Genomic DNA, 16,534 nt, shown 5'->3' with positions numbered 1-16,534 from the left:
AGCCACAGACAGTAGTTAGGCCCTGAGATCAAATCCTAGGACCAGCACCATAAAGAAAAGTGATATGGGTCATCTGTGAAAAAAATCACGGCTTCTTTCTTAAAATGTATCATTTTTATTGTAGAAGCCTTTCATCTCCTGCGTTGGCTTTACTTGCAGGTGTTTAATTTAATTTGTGAGGCTATTGCAAGTGCAACTCTTTTCTTTCTGACCTCATTATTATTGGTAAATAGAAAAACAACTGATTTTTCCTCTTTCCTGGTTGTTGTTGTTGTTGTTTTGTTGTTGTTGGTGGTTTGGGGGCTTGAGCTCAAGGCCTCTGTTCCTCAAGTCTACTACTTTAAGGCACAGTTCCACTTCTGATCCTTGACTTTACAGGAAATAACTTTATTTTTTCCTTCTTAGTACAGTGTTGCCTATCAGTTTAAATATATAGCCTTTATTATGTAGAGATATGGACCTTCTAAATATTTAAATGTTTTATTATTTTTTGAAAGTTGAGAAGTTTTAATTTTGTCCCCACAATAAATGTCATTAGATCAGAAAATCTTCTCTGGAAACAGATCAGGTTTGTTTTGTAATTTTTAAGTGTTATGTAGCCCAGGATATCTTAAACTTGAGAGACAGTACCTCACTACAGTTGGGATGAGCTCCATATGGTGAATTGAATAGGCTGTGAAGCCAGAGGTATCAGCACCAATTCCCAGAATTGCTAAAACCATGCGCAGGGTCTGCTGAGTTTCTGTAGAGAGGAAGACACATCAGAGGCAGGCATACTTGACTGGAGAAATCTGTCTACCCCAAACAATTATGAGAAGTTCTATTGGAGGGATTTGCTAGCAAGAAACATGTGATAAACAAACAGAACCTAGGAGAAACTATGTAACAGATGAGCTAGTGAAAGCAGACTCTAGTAAGTTTGGGCTTAAGCACTGATTGAAGGAATGGAAAACACTTGTTGCAACTATCCCTGCCCATTTGAGTTTTATCAGCCATGGCAGAGGCAGGGAAAGTCAGGAAATGCTCTTTTTGTTGTTGTTGTTGTTGTTCAGGATGTGGTAGGAATACATGGATAAAAATCCGAGGCATTAATGACTCATGCCTTCAACAGTTTAGAACTAACAACAGGAGATTATTTCTTGACATAGGACAGGTATTCCAGCAGATGTACTAACAAGAGAAATGGATTCCGTTGGGAGTGAACTTTGTGAAGAAAGCAGGATCTAGATAACAAGCCAGGATTTTAAAATTTTAGCATTAGGACTCCTATGAGAAAGCTAGTGCTGTGTTGGGAATCACTGACACAGAAAATGAAAAAAGTTTTGAAGCCTAATAAAAGTAGTCAAAGATATGATTAAAAACGAAGGTACTTTCAGAGGAGAGCCGGCTGGCAGCAGGAGATAGAAGGGAGTATACAGTTCTAGCTTCTTCAAATACATTCCTGCCGTGAGAACATGATGGAGGGGACCAATGTAGTCCCCACAATCATCACTTAACGCCATGCAATTAATATAGTAAATTGTGCTGGGTGAGTTTCTTCATCTATTTGTTATTTAGGAATATATTATAAAACAAAAACTGGATTATACCTACTAAAGGGGTGACAAAAACAAATGTACTCTTACTTACCTGACGTACACAATCATAACCCCTCTTATATCTCTGTTATAAGAAAAAAAATTAAATACCATACTTAGGTTAGTGTCTTGTCTTTTTCCTATTCTTTCTCTCTACCTGAAGGCAAGGGATTTTGTTGTCGTTGTTTATTTTTTGTTTTCCTAAATCTTATTCCAGTGGCCTGGTGTTCCTGGTACATGCCTGAAATTCTAGCTATTTAGAAGGCTGAGATCTGAGGATGGCAGTTCAAAGCCAGCCTGGGCAGGAAAATTCATTAGACCCTTATTACTGATTAACCACCACAACACTGTAAGTGATGCTATGGCTCAAAGTGGTAGAGTGGTAGTCAAGCCAAAGAGTTTAGAGACAGCAACCAGCCCCTGAGTTCAAGCTCCATGACTGAACCCCTGCCCTCAACCTGCCAAATCAACAACAACAAAACCCTTCATTCAAATCAATGAGCCTCTTTTTTTAACTGTTGCATTTAGAGTGTAACAAAGGATAGAATAACCAAGATAGAAAGACTTGATAAATTGGAAAAAATAATTCCAGGGAGAGGATTGTGTGTCTTCCTGGGTTTACAATTGCAAGATCTTTGATAACACCATGCATGCAATTAGTTCTAAAGAAATTGTTAGGTATCAGTGGCACTGATGTTCAGATTTATTGTATATTTGATAAGGACAGCCTCGGGTCCTGAAGAACATTGTCTCCTTAAGAACTTTGGCTCAGTAAGAGCCTAAGTTTTGCAAACAACTGCTGTAGGGACAGCTTCTAAGCCTTCACACTAACTTCATGGGATCCTCCGGTTATCCATGGTGATGCCATTCTTTTGGCCCAGATGAGTAAACCAAAGAAATTTCTGGAAGATAGGAGTCATTACTTACTTTTTTCCCCAACTCATTTCTCACCTGGGGACAAAAAGGTGCTGACCAGAATCGAAAGTCCTGTGAGGAACATGAATAGTATCTGACTTTGTTTTCGGCCCAGATAATTCAATACCAAGAAGGGAACGAATCTGCTGATGAGTGTGACAAGGCCAAAGAGAATCTGGAACAGAAAGATATTGCTCCCCAGGTGCTGCAGGTTGAATACCAGGCCGTAGAAGGGTATGGAATGTGCCATTCTGAAGTTAAAAGAATAAAAACACATTTAAGATGATAGAGCAAATTAATTTAAGATACAAAGGAAAAGAAGATCAGTGAAGCCGGGTGCCAGTGGCTCAGGCCTGTAATCCTAGCTACTCAGGAGGCTGAGCTGTGAGGATCCTGGTTCAAGTCCGTGAGACTCTTATGAAAACCGGAAGTGGCGCTGTGGCTCAAGCTGTAGAGTGTTCACCTTGAGCTGAAGAGCTCAGAGACAGCATCCAGGTCCAGAGTTTAAGCCACAAGCCCGTCCCCCCCCCCCCAAAAAAAATAAAAGAGCACTGAATTCCTTGCTTTCCCTGGGGAAATAGTACAAGTTTCCCTGCAGGAGCACACAAATGTATCAGTAGACATTAGATTTAGGTCCAAATCATTGTGACTCATACTTTCCTGCCTAGGACCTATTTTGGTAAAAATTCTTCATGAACTTCAAAATACTCTGTTTCTTCATCACTACTGACTAGATTCTTCAACATCACATAAGCAGAAAAAGCTGGAAGTGGCTTTGTGGCTCTAGTGGTAGAGTGCTAGCCTTGAGCTAAAGAGCTAAAGTGCCCAGACCCAGAGATAGGCCCCATGACTGAAAAAAAGAAAAAGAGAGAAAGAGAGAAATAGAGAGGGGGGTGGCTGAGATCTGAGGTTTAAGTTTCAAAGCTAGCCTGTGCAGAAAATATGTGGGACTCAGGCCGAGTGCAGGGCCTCAACTGGAAAAATGTTGGCCTTGAGCAAACAAGGTAAGGGACAATGCCAAGGTCCCAAGTTCCAGCCCCAGGATCAGCAAACACACCCAACATACACATAGGGCATTTTTTTTTTATTAACTTGGAATTTGTTGGGGGAAGCCAAAACTAACTCCTTTTTTTAATATACCAGGAGTTCCCCCACTCCTGAAAATCAAAATACTGGTTTCTCAGTAGCCCCCAGGGTCAGGAAATATGGTGTTTATTGAGACCCCAGGAAATGTGGAAAGCCCTGCTGATTGTTGTGGTAAGGTTGTGAGATCTGCAGCCCTGTTTGCTTATCAGTAACCCAGATAAGATCAGCCCTGTTTGGTTAACAATAGTAGATCAGCCCTGACATCCATCCCTATCCTGCCCCCAGGAGAAAGAATACCTGCTTGCTTTGTGTGGGCCCCCCAATTTCACTCACCTAATCAAACCAGAATGATAGGTTAGTTAGAACAGATACGATAAGATGGACTCTAACTCCACTGGCCACTGACATAAATATGCACTCTTTATGTGGGTGTTGTAAACCGTTTGGCCACCTGCCTGTGGCCAGGCTTGACCACATGGATTTTGCCTTTAAAAACCCTAGCTTGTGGGCCATTCAGGGTCAGAGTTTTCATGTGTGCTGCATCCCTGGCCGGTTAGCTTTCCTCTTCCACAGTAAAGTCATCTTTTTACTTGAGGCTATCTCTGAGTAGTGGACGCTTTTCCCCATAACGGAACTCAAGGGCTAACAAAAGCTTTTTTTTTTTTTTTTTAATAAAGAAGCAAATTAATCTCAGAAAGAGACGGAAAAGTATGGTTATCATTTTTCTTAATGGGATTAAGGTAGAAGAGAAATGATTCAAGGAATGAAAATGTGCTCATTTGGTTGGCTAATTTATGGGTCTGTGGATTTATAACATAGATCTTGATGAACACAGAATTTGTGCCTTTTTCGTTTTTGTAAGTAATGGTGTTTTGTCAGGTATGAGAACTTCAATTCTGTTACTTGAGCCACAACCCCAGCTCCTTTTCCTTTTTGTTATTTTTCAAAGAGAGTCTTGCTTTTTGCCAGAGCCAGCCAGGACCCAAACCTGGCTGTTTATGCCCCTGCATAGCTGTGATGACACCACCCCTTTCTTCTGATTGGTTGAGATGAGGTCTTGTGAACTTTTTGGCTGAGCTGGCCTTGAACTGTGATCCTCCCAACATCAGCACTTAGAACACTTAGAATCATGTTGTGAGCCTCTGAGCCTGGCTGCAATTTTCTTTATGTAAGTTTTATTTCAATAAAAACTAAAAAGATAAAAAGTTCAAGTATGTTTCACAGTAGACTACTCCATATGCTAATATGCAGTGCTGAACTTTGTTCTGGAATGTGATTTCCATATTTCTGTAGTTCAGTCTCACTGAGAGATCTCATAAGTTAACCTTAAAGGTGGTAATTAAACATAAACCCTTTAACATCATTTTTCTTATCTTATGTATTGAGCTGTTGTATATAATGCTGCCACTGTTTTGTTTTGTTTTGTTTTGTTTTTGAGCGTCCTGGTCCCTGAACTCAGGGCCTGCATGTAGTCCGTGAGGGTCTTGGTGCTCAAGGCTAGCACTGTACTACTGGAGCCACAGCTCCACTATCTGGTATTTTCTTAGTCCTTTAATGGAGATAAGGGTCTCCTGGACTTTTCCCACCCTGAGCTGGCTTTGAACTGTGATCCTTACATCTCAGCCTTTTGAGTAGCTAGGATTATAGTCGTGAGCCACCAGTGAAATACCTGACCAATAATTTACCTGAGACCTCATTTTATTCTGGAATTTAGCCTCTGACCTACTGTAGTCCTAAAGCCAGAAAATCCCACAGAAAGCTAAGTAGAAACAGTCCTTGGAAAACTGCAGATGATGCTTACCTAAGATAAGCCAAATTGCCTGAGATTCTAGACAGCACCCCACCTAGAAATAGTGACCAATATCTAACCAGAAAGTCCTGCAGTTCTGCATGTACTCCCTGTACCACCCTTGTGACTTTAACCATTAACTTTTTTTTTTTGGTCCAGTTGTGAGGCCTGAACTCTGGGCCTGGATGCTGTCCCTCAGCTCTTCATTTCAAGGCTAGCACTCTACCACTTGAGCCACAGCGCCACCTCCGGCTTTTTTCTTTTTCCTTATGTGGTGCTGAGGAATTGAACCCAGGGCCTCATACATGCAAGGCAAGTGCTATACCACTGAGCCACCTTACCAGTCTTTTAGGAAATAATTTTAAAGCGCATCAACATCTCTATCCGACCAATAACCCTTTCTAAATTCCTTCCCGCCATTGGACCCACGAACCATGTATTAGAGATGTTTTATGATTTTCCCAGGGTGTGTGTTGAGTTGTCAAGGAATGATATGATGAGTGCAAAGCCCCAGCCTTCCCTAAAGAGTGTATAAAACGGCTGCAAACCCCAGGCTCGGGCCTCTCAGCGTCACCAGTTGTTTGTTGTGTGTGCAGAAGACCGAGCTAGCTTGCAACAAATACCTCGCTGCTGATTACATCGATCTTGGTCTCTGGTAGTCTTTATGGGGGTCCTGAACTCAAGCATTATACCAGTCCCTGGCCTGCTGTTGCTATTGTTTTTGAAAGAATAAATGTAGGTCCTCTCTAATAAGATATTGGAGGTAAAACATATTGATAAGTTTATTTAAAGGAACATACCTGATAAAACTCAGGCAGCAGCTTCTCATACACAGCCTGGGTGCATGGAACAACTGAAAAATGGATATTTTTGCCTTGGCGTTGTCCTCAAAATCTTCCTGCAGGTTGGATTTCACAACCTTGGACGACAAAAGTCAAAAGCATTCATGAGATGTCAATCATGTGCCAATTATATTGCTAAATACTAGAAGATGAAACACATATGGTATGTTGTATCATCAAGGAAAACTACAGAGTAGGGACTTGGGCAGAAACCAGTCTGGGTTCTTCCCAGTTGGGTAGAACCAGGAAAGATACAGGAAGAGGGGAATTAGATAAGATTAAAGCCTGTTTAAATACTGAGGCAAGGACAAGTAAAGTACCTTGACATTTAAGAAGGTATGTGTGTGTGTTTGTGTGTGTGTGTGTTTGTGTGTGTGTGTGTGTTTGTGTGTGTGTGTGTGTGTGTGTGTGTGTGTGTGTGTGTGTGTGTGTGTGTTGGTCCTATGGCCAGAAGTAAGGGCCTGGGTGCTGTCCCTGAGCTGCTTTTCCTTAAGGCTAGCACTCTACCACTTGATCATAGCAACTCTTTTGCCTTCCTCTGTTTTTTTTCTTTTTAAATTTTTTTTTTTTTGAATCCGGTTTTGGGGCCTGAACTCTGGGCCTGGGAACTGTCTCTCAGCTCTTCAGCTCAAGGTTAGAGCTCTACCACATGAGCCATAGCACCTATTCCGGCTTTTTTTCTTTTTTCTTATGTGGTGCTGAGGAATCCAACCCAGGGCTTCATGCATGCAAGGCAAAGGCTCTACCACTGATCTACCTTCCCAGTCCTCTTTGCCTTCTTCTGTATAATCTTTTGGAGATAAGAGCCTCAGGCTGGCTTGGAGTCTTGATCCCCTGTTCTCAGCTTCCTGAGTAGCTAGGATTACAGGGGTAAGGCAGATGTGCCTGGCTTGTGTTTATTATTTTTATAACAGTTTATTCATTTTCTATATTAGGACTGTGGAGAGTTAATACTGGATATGACAGACTGTTCTATGAGTGAGTTAGTATTTTAGATTTTCCAAGTAAAGACACAAAATACAAAATGAGGAAGTGTCGCTGAAATGTTCCTTGGGACACTATTTAGTAATACTGTTTATTTCAAATGTTATCTATCATTAATGACAGATGTGAAGAATTCAGAGCTCCGATTGAAAGGCAAGAGTTTGTTGCTGAGGATCAGTCTGCAAGAATTTTCTATGCCTTCAAAACTACAATAGGAATTTCTAACATTTGCCTAGATGGATTCGGCTAGGCTCTGGATTTCTTTGTATGTTACCTCTCCCTTTTGAACAAAAACAATACAGTATTTCCACAGTGCTCATATAATCATTGCATTTTGGATGAGTTTGGGATGGTGGACTTTTTTTTTTACTCTGTAGCTTCACAGATTTATATACAAAGATTCTATAATCAGAGAACAATGCTTAAGTAGTCCCATGCACATTTACACCTCATTAAAATGTTAAGATTCTGTGGGCTAGAGGTGGAGATCATTTTCGTAGCATGTAAGAGGCCCTTAATTTAGTACCAGCAGTAGGAAAAATAGATTCTGAACTTTGAGCATATGTTGGTTGTAATGAAAGGAAACTTTTGGAGACACTGCTATTTCATATAGCAGAGGGATGACATTACTTTGATGGGGAACATACAACCTTTGTGTCTTCCTTGGTTAGCATTTTCTTACGTGGCATTTGCTGGCTTTCAGAGCAGCCTGTGGGCACGTTTGTCCGCAGTGCCACTGCCGCCCAGTTTGGTGATGTGTCAAAGGCCTCCTCCAGCTCTTATCACCTCAGTCCTTTCTAGAACATTAATGCTGGCTGAACACTTTTTGGTTTTCTCACCAATGCCTGGCACATGGACTGGATTAGCTCTGATTTTGTATTAGACTGTCTCTCAATTTTTCAGCCCTAGTTTAAAATGTTTCTTGCAGACAGATGCTATGAAGTTAATTCCGTCAGTTATATCCAACATTGTGCTGACACACTTTATGTATTCAAAGGTATTTATTTAAGTCTTTCTTTAGTTAAGCTGCTCCTGGGACTTGAACTCAGGGGCTAGGCATTGCCCTTGAGCTTTTGTGTTCATGGCTGCCACTGTGCCACTTGAGTCATAACACCACTTCCAGCTTTTGGGTGGTTAATTGGAGATATGGGCCTCACAAACGTTCCTTCCTGGGCTAGCTTTGAGGCTCGATCCTCAGAGCTCAGCCTCCTGAGTAGGTAGGATTATAGGCATGAGTCACTAGGGCCCAGCTACAAAGATTTTAAAATGAGTGAGTAAAATGTATCTATGAGTGAGCCAGCCATATTAGGACCTAGGTTCTAGAAATATGGAGAAAAACAAATAAGAGAAGCATCAGCAAACCCCAAACCAAGAAAAGAAATGCAAAAAAAAAAGATTTTCAAACAGCTTTTCTACATAGGCAACATCTAAGTACTCTCTGATAATGACAGTGTAAATGTCAGAGAAAGAAGGACTTTTATATAATTACTGCCAAAGCACTTGGATTAGAGAAGAGTTCCTATTTGTTGCCTACTAAGCATTTAATCTTTGAAAGAAATGCATGGAAGTTAAAATGATATTCAATCCTTTCCCTAAAGTGAACCATGATTTATTGAACTAGTGAGAAAGGGTTACTGCTTCCTTGCCCATATGTGTGTCGTGTGTTGGAAATTGCTCTTTTATTCAAACAATGATGTGATTTCTGACAAAAGATAGACACATTTTTTATTTGGTTCCTGTTTCCCTACACAATAATAAGACTGTGGGGGAACTAAGACGGTGATGTGCAAGTGTCACTTAGAAGCAGCGTGCTCAGGAGGCTGAGAACAGAAGATCCCAGTTCAATGCCAGCCTTGGCAGGAAAGTTCCCAAGACTCATATCTCTAATCAATCAACAGAAAACCGGATGTAGCATGGTGGCTCAAAGTGATAGAGTGGTTGCCTTGGTCGAAAAAGCTCAGGGTCAGTATCCAGGCGGTGACTTCAAGCCCCATGACCGAAAAAAACAAAATACAAAAACAAAGAAACTTCTCACTTAGAAAATTCTAATTTGGGATATGCCTAAAGGACCCAGAATAGTAGGATTGTGAGTTCAAATCATCCATTCCCAGTAATCAGCCCCCTTCTCAGATCACCTCAATGCTCAGGGTCTCCCCAGCATTCTTCTTTCCATTTATACGTGCAACTCTTCTAAGTTCCTCTAAGCCCTTTTCTAGCTGATTGCTAAAAACCAGCCACCGAGCAGACTCTACCAGCATCCTGAAAAAGAAGACAACACAGCTACAGTAAACATCTAACCTCTTATTTTACACATAACTTCAATCTGAAATATCTTTTCCTCTCCATTTCATATAGACTTTTTACATCATTGTAGAGTCATTTCTGATTAAATCTGCCTTCTCTGGTGGACTTACAGGAAGGGTATCTAAGTGTTTGTTTGTTGAAAGTAATTATAGACAACAAGGAGGAATGAACAAATGGTCTGAGTATCCATTGACATTCCAGTGTTAATATACCTATATGATCTATATGCCATATAATTAATCTCTGTATTGGATTTTTTTCAGAGATTTTATACACAATAAAATTCTTCACACTGGGAACTGGTGCTCAGACTTCTAATGATAGCTGCTCAGGAGGCTGAGATCTGGGGATCACACTTTCAAGCCAGTCTGGGCAACAAAGTCCATGAAAATTTTATTCCTCAGTATGATCAAAAACCAGAAGGAAAATTGTTGGCTCAAGTCTTAGAGTTTGCTCATTTTATCACTTTGATGAAAACGTAAAAAGTACAAAGCATTAAGTATTAAAGAAGATAGCAAAAGAAGGAAAGACCTCTCATGTTTATATACTACTGAAACTTTCTACTGATTCAATGCAGTCCCCCTCAGAATTCTAGTGACATGCCTTGTGTAAATAGAAAAGGCAATCTTAAAACTGATAGGGAAGTGCAACAGACTCTGCCGAGTCAAAGCATTCCTGGACAAAAAAAGCAATGCTGGAGGTATCACAATATTCGGCTTCAAATTGTGCTACAAAGCCAGAGTAATGAATCATCATGGTAATGGTAGGAAAAAAAGATACGTATTCCAATGGAATAGAATATAAGTCCTAGAAATAATATCACAGAGTGGCATATTATTACTCAAAAAGATAAACAAATTTATGTTGTTTATAGCAAAATGGATGGAACTGGAGGTCAAGTTAAGTGAAAAAAAAACAGAGTCTGAAAGACACATATCATATACTCTTGTCTGCAAATCTGGACTTAAATATATTTTATATGATATGGCACTTGTATGTTATGAGTATAACAGGGGCCCAATGCTGGGGAGCCATAGGAACACAGGGAGATTGAAGTCAGTAGTTGATGGGGGTGGAGTGCAAATATAACTTCATTCTGTAAAAAACAGCAGAGTTAAGCCTGTTAAACCAATTAAAATTAGTTTTTAAAAAGGAGGGAAGATGGCATAAGAAAAGGGAATAGAAGATGTGAATATAGTCAAAGTACATTCTTTACATGCGAATTGAAGGTGTGAATATGGTGAAAGTACATTATTTACATGTGTCGAAATAGCTCCCTCAGACCCCTCTTATTCTAAGCAATATATGCTTAAAAAGGAGAGAAAAAAAAGATTCCATAATAATTCTGTGGTTAAGATAGAAAAGCGCTAACTCCACAGCTGCAGCCTCCTCGCAGAGTACATTCTGTTCTCCTTTGTATCTCAGTAGCACAGTGGTGACTGTGGGTGAGGTGACAGGATCATTCAGAGAATACACAGATCCCAAGTGTCAGGTCCTCCCTCTAAGCCTCTATTTCCCCTTTCATTAGAGTTAAAGGCCACACATATTGTCCATACCTTGATAACACGCAGCAGACCAACAGAGGTATGGATAATATCAGCTGCAGGGTGATCCAGCTGCGAAAGAGAAAAGCCAGTCCTCCCAGCAGCATCTGCCCAGTACTGTAGGAAGTCAACATTGCTAACACAGCTGGGGATTGAGGTCTTGTCCACTCTATAACTGGAAGAAAACACACTTGTAATCATAGTTATATGGTTATAATTATTTTTTCCAAATCATGTTTTCAAGACATTTCTAGTCAAGAAGGATATTAAAGAATCAAATGACTTACTTACTGAGAACAAAAGCGTTTGCTACAACAGGGGGGACAGATAACCCAGCTAAGAATCGCAGGGAACAGTAAACAAGGAAGGTGGGAGCAAAGGCTGCACAGATGTCACCGATGGCCATTTGGAATAAACACCACCTGAAGATGGTTTTCCGCCCAAACCTAAGAAATATTGGACTATGTGAGATTATTCAAGACCAAAAACAATAACACTAAAAACAGCCAAAGATATCACATCATGAAATTTAAGGTAGATACTGAATCTTCCTATAAAGATTAGGTATCATCGATTTGAAATATGCTATTCTTTAAATTAAATATTAAAAATTAATGCTAAATATTATTTCTACATTATACTTGAGATTTGTTGCAATTTCTATATTAGCCAACAGCTGAAATGGAAGAAGCTGAGAAATTTGCCAATGAATTTAATGTCCACAGTCTCTCAGTGAGGACACGCAAAGTCACCATAAGAATTCTGGTGCCATGTCAAGCCATATAAAAGAAGAGGATAACATATGAGACTTTGTCAGAAGTGTTCATTAGTAGACACATATTTGGGATGACAGGTTTGTGTGTTATGTATGCTTAGAGTCCTGAGGAGTGAAATCAAGAAAGTTCTGCTATCTTTATTAGTGTCTGTGCACTGTCAAGGTGGAAGTCCAACTTGTTTGACAGACAGAATGGGAAGACAATCCATCAAAGTTTCAGATAGATAGCTAACACCCTCTCTCAGCTGTGTCTGGCTTCTTGTGCCTTGGAAAGTCTGTTTCATCATGAACAATAGACAACTCAGAAACCTCCTCTCCCTTCAGGAGTGGATAGAAAGTTCACAGAAGAGAGAATAAGGCTCAAAGAAGATTTAAACCATCTAAATAGACCCATATCAAGGAATGAAACAATAAGAGATCTCCCATACAAGAAAATCCCATAACCAGATGGATTCACAGTCGAATTCTATAAGGCCTTCAAAGCAGAACTGACACCAGTATTCCTCAAACTTTTCTATGAAATTCAAAGCAAATGTTCACTCCTAAACTCATTCTATGAAGCCAGCATAACCCTCAATCCCAAAACCAAACAAGGACTTATCAGAAAAACAGAGAGAGAGAGAGAACTATAAATCTATTTTTGATGAACATCGATGCAGAACTTTTCAAAAAAATTCTGGCCAATCACTTCAACAACTCATCAAAAAACATACACAATGTGCAGACAGTATTTACTCCAGGGATGCAAAGCTGGTTCAATATTTCCAAGTCAATTGTTATAATCATCACATCAATAAGAGTAAGGTCAGGAATCACATGATCATTTCAATAGAGGAGGAACCTCAAAAAAATAGAACCCAAACTTCCAAGAATCAACAATGAATTAATAAATGGGCAAAAGAACTGAACAGAGACTTCACAAAAGGAGTACAAATTAGCCAGGTGCTGGTGGCTGTAGTCCTACCTACTCAGGAGGCTGATATATGAGGATCATGGGCAGAAAAGATTGGTAGGCTGTGAGATCCAATTCACCATCTGTTCCACCACCCCCCCCAAAAAACCCAGGAAATAGATTTGTGGCTTAAAGTGGTAGAGTGCTACCCATGAGCAGAAGAACTCAGAGACAGCACTAACGCCCTAGGTTCAAAGTCCATGATTGACAACCCCTCCCCCCCAAAACAGAAGAACTACAAATGGCCAATCAATACATAAAGAAACACTAACTCTGGTGACAAGGAAATGGTCATTGAAACAATACTTGAATTCACCTCACTCCAGGCAAAATAGTCATCATCAAAAACGTAAGCAAGTAATGGAGGCAAGGATTTTTGGGGGTAAATCACACTTTATTAATACACTACTTTTGGACCATAAACAAATGTGAGCACTGGATAAACCAGTATAGATGTTCTTTAACAAACTGCAATAAAAAAAAACTACCATGCAATCTAGTGCTACCACTCTTGGACATTTATTCAGAATGATGTATATCAGATTATTATGGAGGCCCCTATATGCTCATATTCATGGAAGCACTATTCACAAGGGTCACAGGCCATGAAGGGATCCAGAAAATGTATGTATCATGAGTGTTATTAAGCTAAGAAAAAGAATGAAATTACATCATTTCAGAGAAATTAATGGAACTGAAGATCATCATATGAAATGAAGTAAGCCAGATTTAAGAGTACAAAGTTCACGTTTTCTCTCGTATGTACATGCTAGACCTAAAATAAGCATATATAAACACATATCATATACACATGTTGTATATACTAATTATATTTATCGAAATTATATAAGATTGTACTATTATATATTACAGTATTATACTAATGTATATTATATACTACAGTACTACAATATATAATTATACATATTATGATTATATATATAATCATACATACAACATAGCATTTTATCATGTATATATGAAATCATTAAACTGTGGTGATGGATATATAAAATCCCATGGTGAAGCCCCTTTAATAATTAAAAAGCATTTCAATAAAAGTGAGTATTAGAAGATGGAGCATGACTGTCTGGGGTGTGGGCACTCTTAGGAAGAAACTGAACAGAGGTTAAAGGATGGTGAATAGGATCAAAATACTTTCTATACAGAGGTGGAATGGAACTATCAATATAGGTTGTTGCAAGTGCTTTAGAAAGGGAGAGAGGGAGGAATGGAGAGTGATACATGGAGTTACTCTAATCACGATACATCATATGCATAAATGGACATGTCAAAATGAAATCTTGTACAAGTAAGAGATGTTACTAAGAGGCTACTAGGAGATGTAAGAATGTATAAATAAGGAGATAGAGGCAAGATGGCAGATTGCTGAGAGGAAAGTCAGTGTCTCTCCTCACTGACAGAAGGCCCAGAGCTCAAGTAGGAAAAGCAAGCTGAAGTAGGGATACCACGCATAGTCCAGTAGAAATAAATACTATGGAATCTTAAGCCTGTGAAATTGAGGTGGGGTAGTGGGGGAGAGAAAACCTGACTTAAAGGAATCCAAGAGCCCTGTGGTGGGGGTTCAGGCCTGTATTCCTAGAAGCTCAGGAGACTACGCCAGCACGGCCACTATGAAAGTCTATGAGATTCTCATCTCCAATGTTGGGAGTGGAAGTGTGACTCAAGTAGTAGAATGCCTACCTTGAGAGAAAAAAAACTAAGAGAAGGGACGGTGCCCTTCCCTTGAACTTTTTCAAGTCCCAGGACTGGCACACACATGCATGCACTCCCCCACCCCTACCACCCCAAACAGAAAAATAAAAACCAGTCTCAGAAAGACAAATATCACATGCTTGGTTCTCCTTCCTTCCCTCCCTCCTTTCCTCCTCCCTCTGTCTTCCCTTCTTTTCACACCCTTCCCTTCCTTTCCTTTCTTGCCAGCATTGGGCTTGAACTCAGAGACTGATTAATCTCCCTTAGCTTTTTGCTCAAAGCTAGCACCCTATCATTTGAGCCACAGCTTCACACCAGCTTTTTACAGGTTCATTGGAGGTAAGTGTCTATGGACTTTCCTTCCCAGGCTGGGGTACAGCTTTGATCCTCAGATCTCAGTCTCTTGAGTAGCTAGGAGTGTGTCACCATACCTGGCTTTTAGTGTCTTTCTTTTGGGTTTTATAGCTTTCATTGTAGAGGTCTTTAACTTCTTTGGTCAAGTTTAATCCTAAATATTTTAGTTTTGAAAGCCATTGAGAATGAAATTGTTCTTCTGGCTTTTTTCGTAGAGGGTTTATTGTTGTTATATAGAAAAGATACTCGTTTTTTATTTTGTTGATTGTGAATACATCAGTTCATCAGATCCCACTATTGTCTAAGTTTATATAATACAAATTAAAAGTTCTCTAAATGTCTTCTTTTTTGTGTTTAATTGTGAAAGTACTGTACAGAGGGGTTACAATTACATGGGCAAGATAATGAGCACATTTCTTATCAAGCATTGTAGCCTCCTCCTTTGTTTCCCCTTCCCATCCCTTCTTATCCTCCCTTCCCCCTCCCCGTTCCCCCCACCAAAGTTGTAAAGTTGGTTTTGCTACATAATGACTTGTACATCTCATAGTTGCAATGGGTCCTCCTGTATCCCTGTTTTTTCCCTTCCCCTCCACATATACCAACATCATAGATAGTGAAAGCAGGGGTTATACCATGGGTGAGGGACATACAAGGCAACAAAGACATAATCTTATAAATATGTTAGAAACAATTGCATGAAAGATCTCTCTATCTCTCTCTCTTTTTTTTTTTTCGGTCAGTGGTGGGGCTTGAGTTCTAGACCTGAAGCTGTCCCTGAACAAATCAGCTCAAGGCTCATGCTCTACCACTTGAGCACTACTTCTAGTTTTCTGGTGTTTTTTTAAAAATTGTAATTAAGTCCTTACATAATTTCCCAAATTTCACAGTATTGTGGGATAATGATGCTCATTTAAAGGCACAAACTCATTCTAACTTTCCTGGAGCAAATTGTCTATCATGGTCTATAACATATAATGGTGTACACATATACACCATACATGTGATCAGCAGCATGGGGTTATTTAGTAGTGGTTTGACCAGATGACTGGAAGTTCTTTGTTTCTTAAGTCCTGTTAATTTTGGTGTATCACCTAACATTTTGGATTTAACATCCAGTTATCAGGGAGACCATGTACCGTTTGTCTCATTGCTTTTGACTTACCTCGCTCAACATGATTTCTTCTAGCTCCATCCATTTCCCTGCAAATGCCATTATTTTGTCATTTCTAAGGCTGCATAATATTCCATTGTGTATAGATACCACAATTTTGGGATCCATTCATCTGTGGTGGGGCATCTGGGTTGTTTCCATATCATAGCTATTGTGAACAGTGCTGCAATAAACATGGAGGTGCACGTGTCCTTGTATATTGGTTCCTGTTGTTCAGGGTAGATGCCTTTAGAAGGGGTATGAGTGGGTCATAAGGGAGGTCAATCTTTAGCTTTCTGAGGACCCTCCAGACTGCTTTCCAAAGTGGTTGTATAAGTGTACATTCCTACCAGCACTGTATTAGGGTTCCTCTTTCTCCACATCCCCTCCTTCATTTGTCGTTGGCTGACTTGTGGATGTGGGACATTCTGATTGGGGTAAGGTGGTATCTCAGGGTTGTCTTTATTTGCATTTCCTTCACAATCAGGGATGGTGAACATTTCCTCATGTGTTTCTTTGCCATTTTTATTTCTTTATCTGAGAAGT

General features: G+C 39.8%; 1 protein-coding gene across 2 annotated transcripts in view; it reads right to left on the bottom strand.

The window, feature by feature from the left end:
* Window positions 1-16,534, bottom strand: part of LOC138814861 (steroid transmembrane transporter SLC22A24-like) — a 33,110-nt gene that overhangs the window by 4,956 nt on the left and 11,620 nt on the right. For both annotated transcript variants that reach the window (XM_070003952.1, XM_070003951.1), the window contains exons 3-8: window positions 11,333-11,487; window positions 11,054-11,216; window positions 9,329-9,452; window positions 6,168-6,286; window positions 2,529-2,743; window positions 631-742 (exon numbers count right to left, since the gene is read on the bottom strand). In XM_070003952.1, coding sequence (XP_069860053.1) covers window positions 631-742; window positions 2,529-2,743; window positions 6,168-6,286; window positions 9,329-9,452; window positions 11,054-11,216; window positions 11,333-11,487 — 888 coding nt within the window. The remainder of the gene's footprint in view (window positions 1-630; window positions 743-2,528; window positions 2,744-6,167; window positions 6,287-9,328; window positions 9,453-11,053; window positions 11,217-11,332; window positions 11,488-16,534) is intronic.

This window comes from Dipodomys merriami, unplaced genomic scaffold (assembly GCF_024711535.1).
Source record: "Dipodomys merriami isolate MVZ:Mamm:240054 unplaced genomic scaffold, mDipMer1.0.p SCAF_617, whole genome shotgun sequence".
Taxonomy (NCBI): domain Eukaryota; kingdom Metazoa; phylum Chordata; class Mammalia; order Rodentia; family Heteromyidae; genus Dipodomys; species Dipodomys merriami.
Note: the sequence above shows the minus strand (reverse complement) of the source record. Positions and strands in the feature narration are given on the sequence as shown.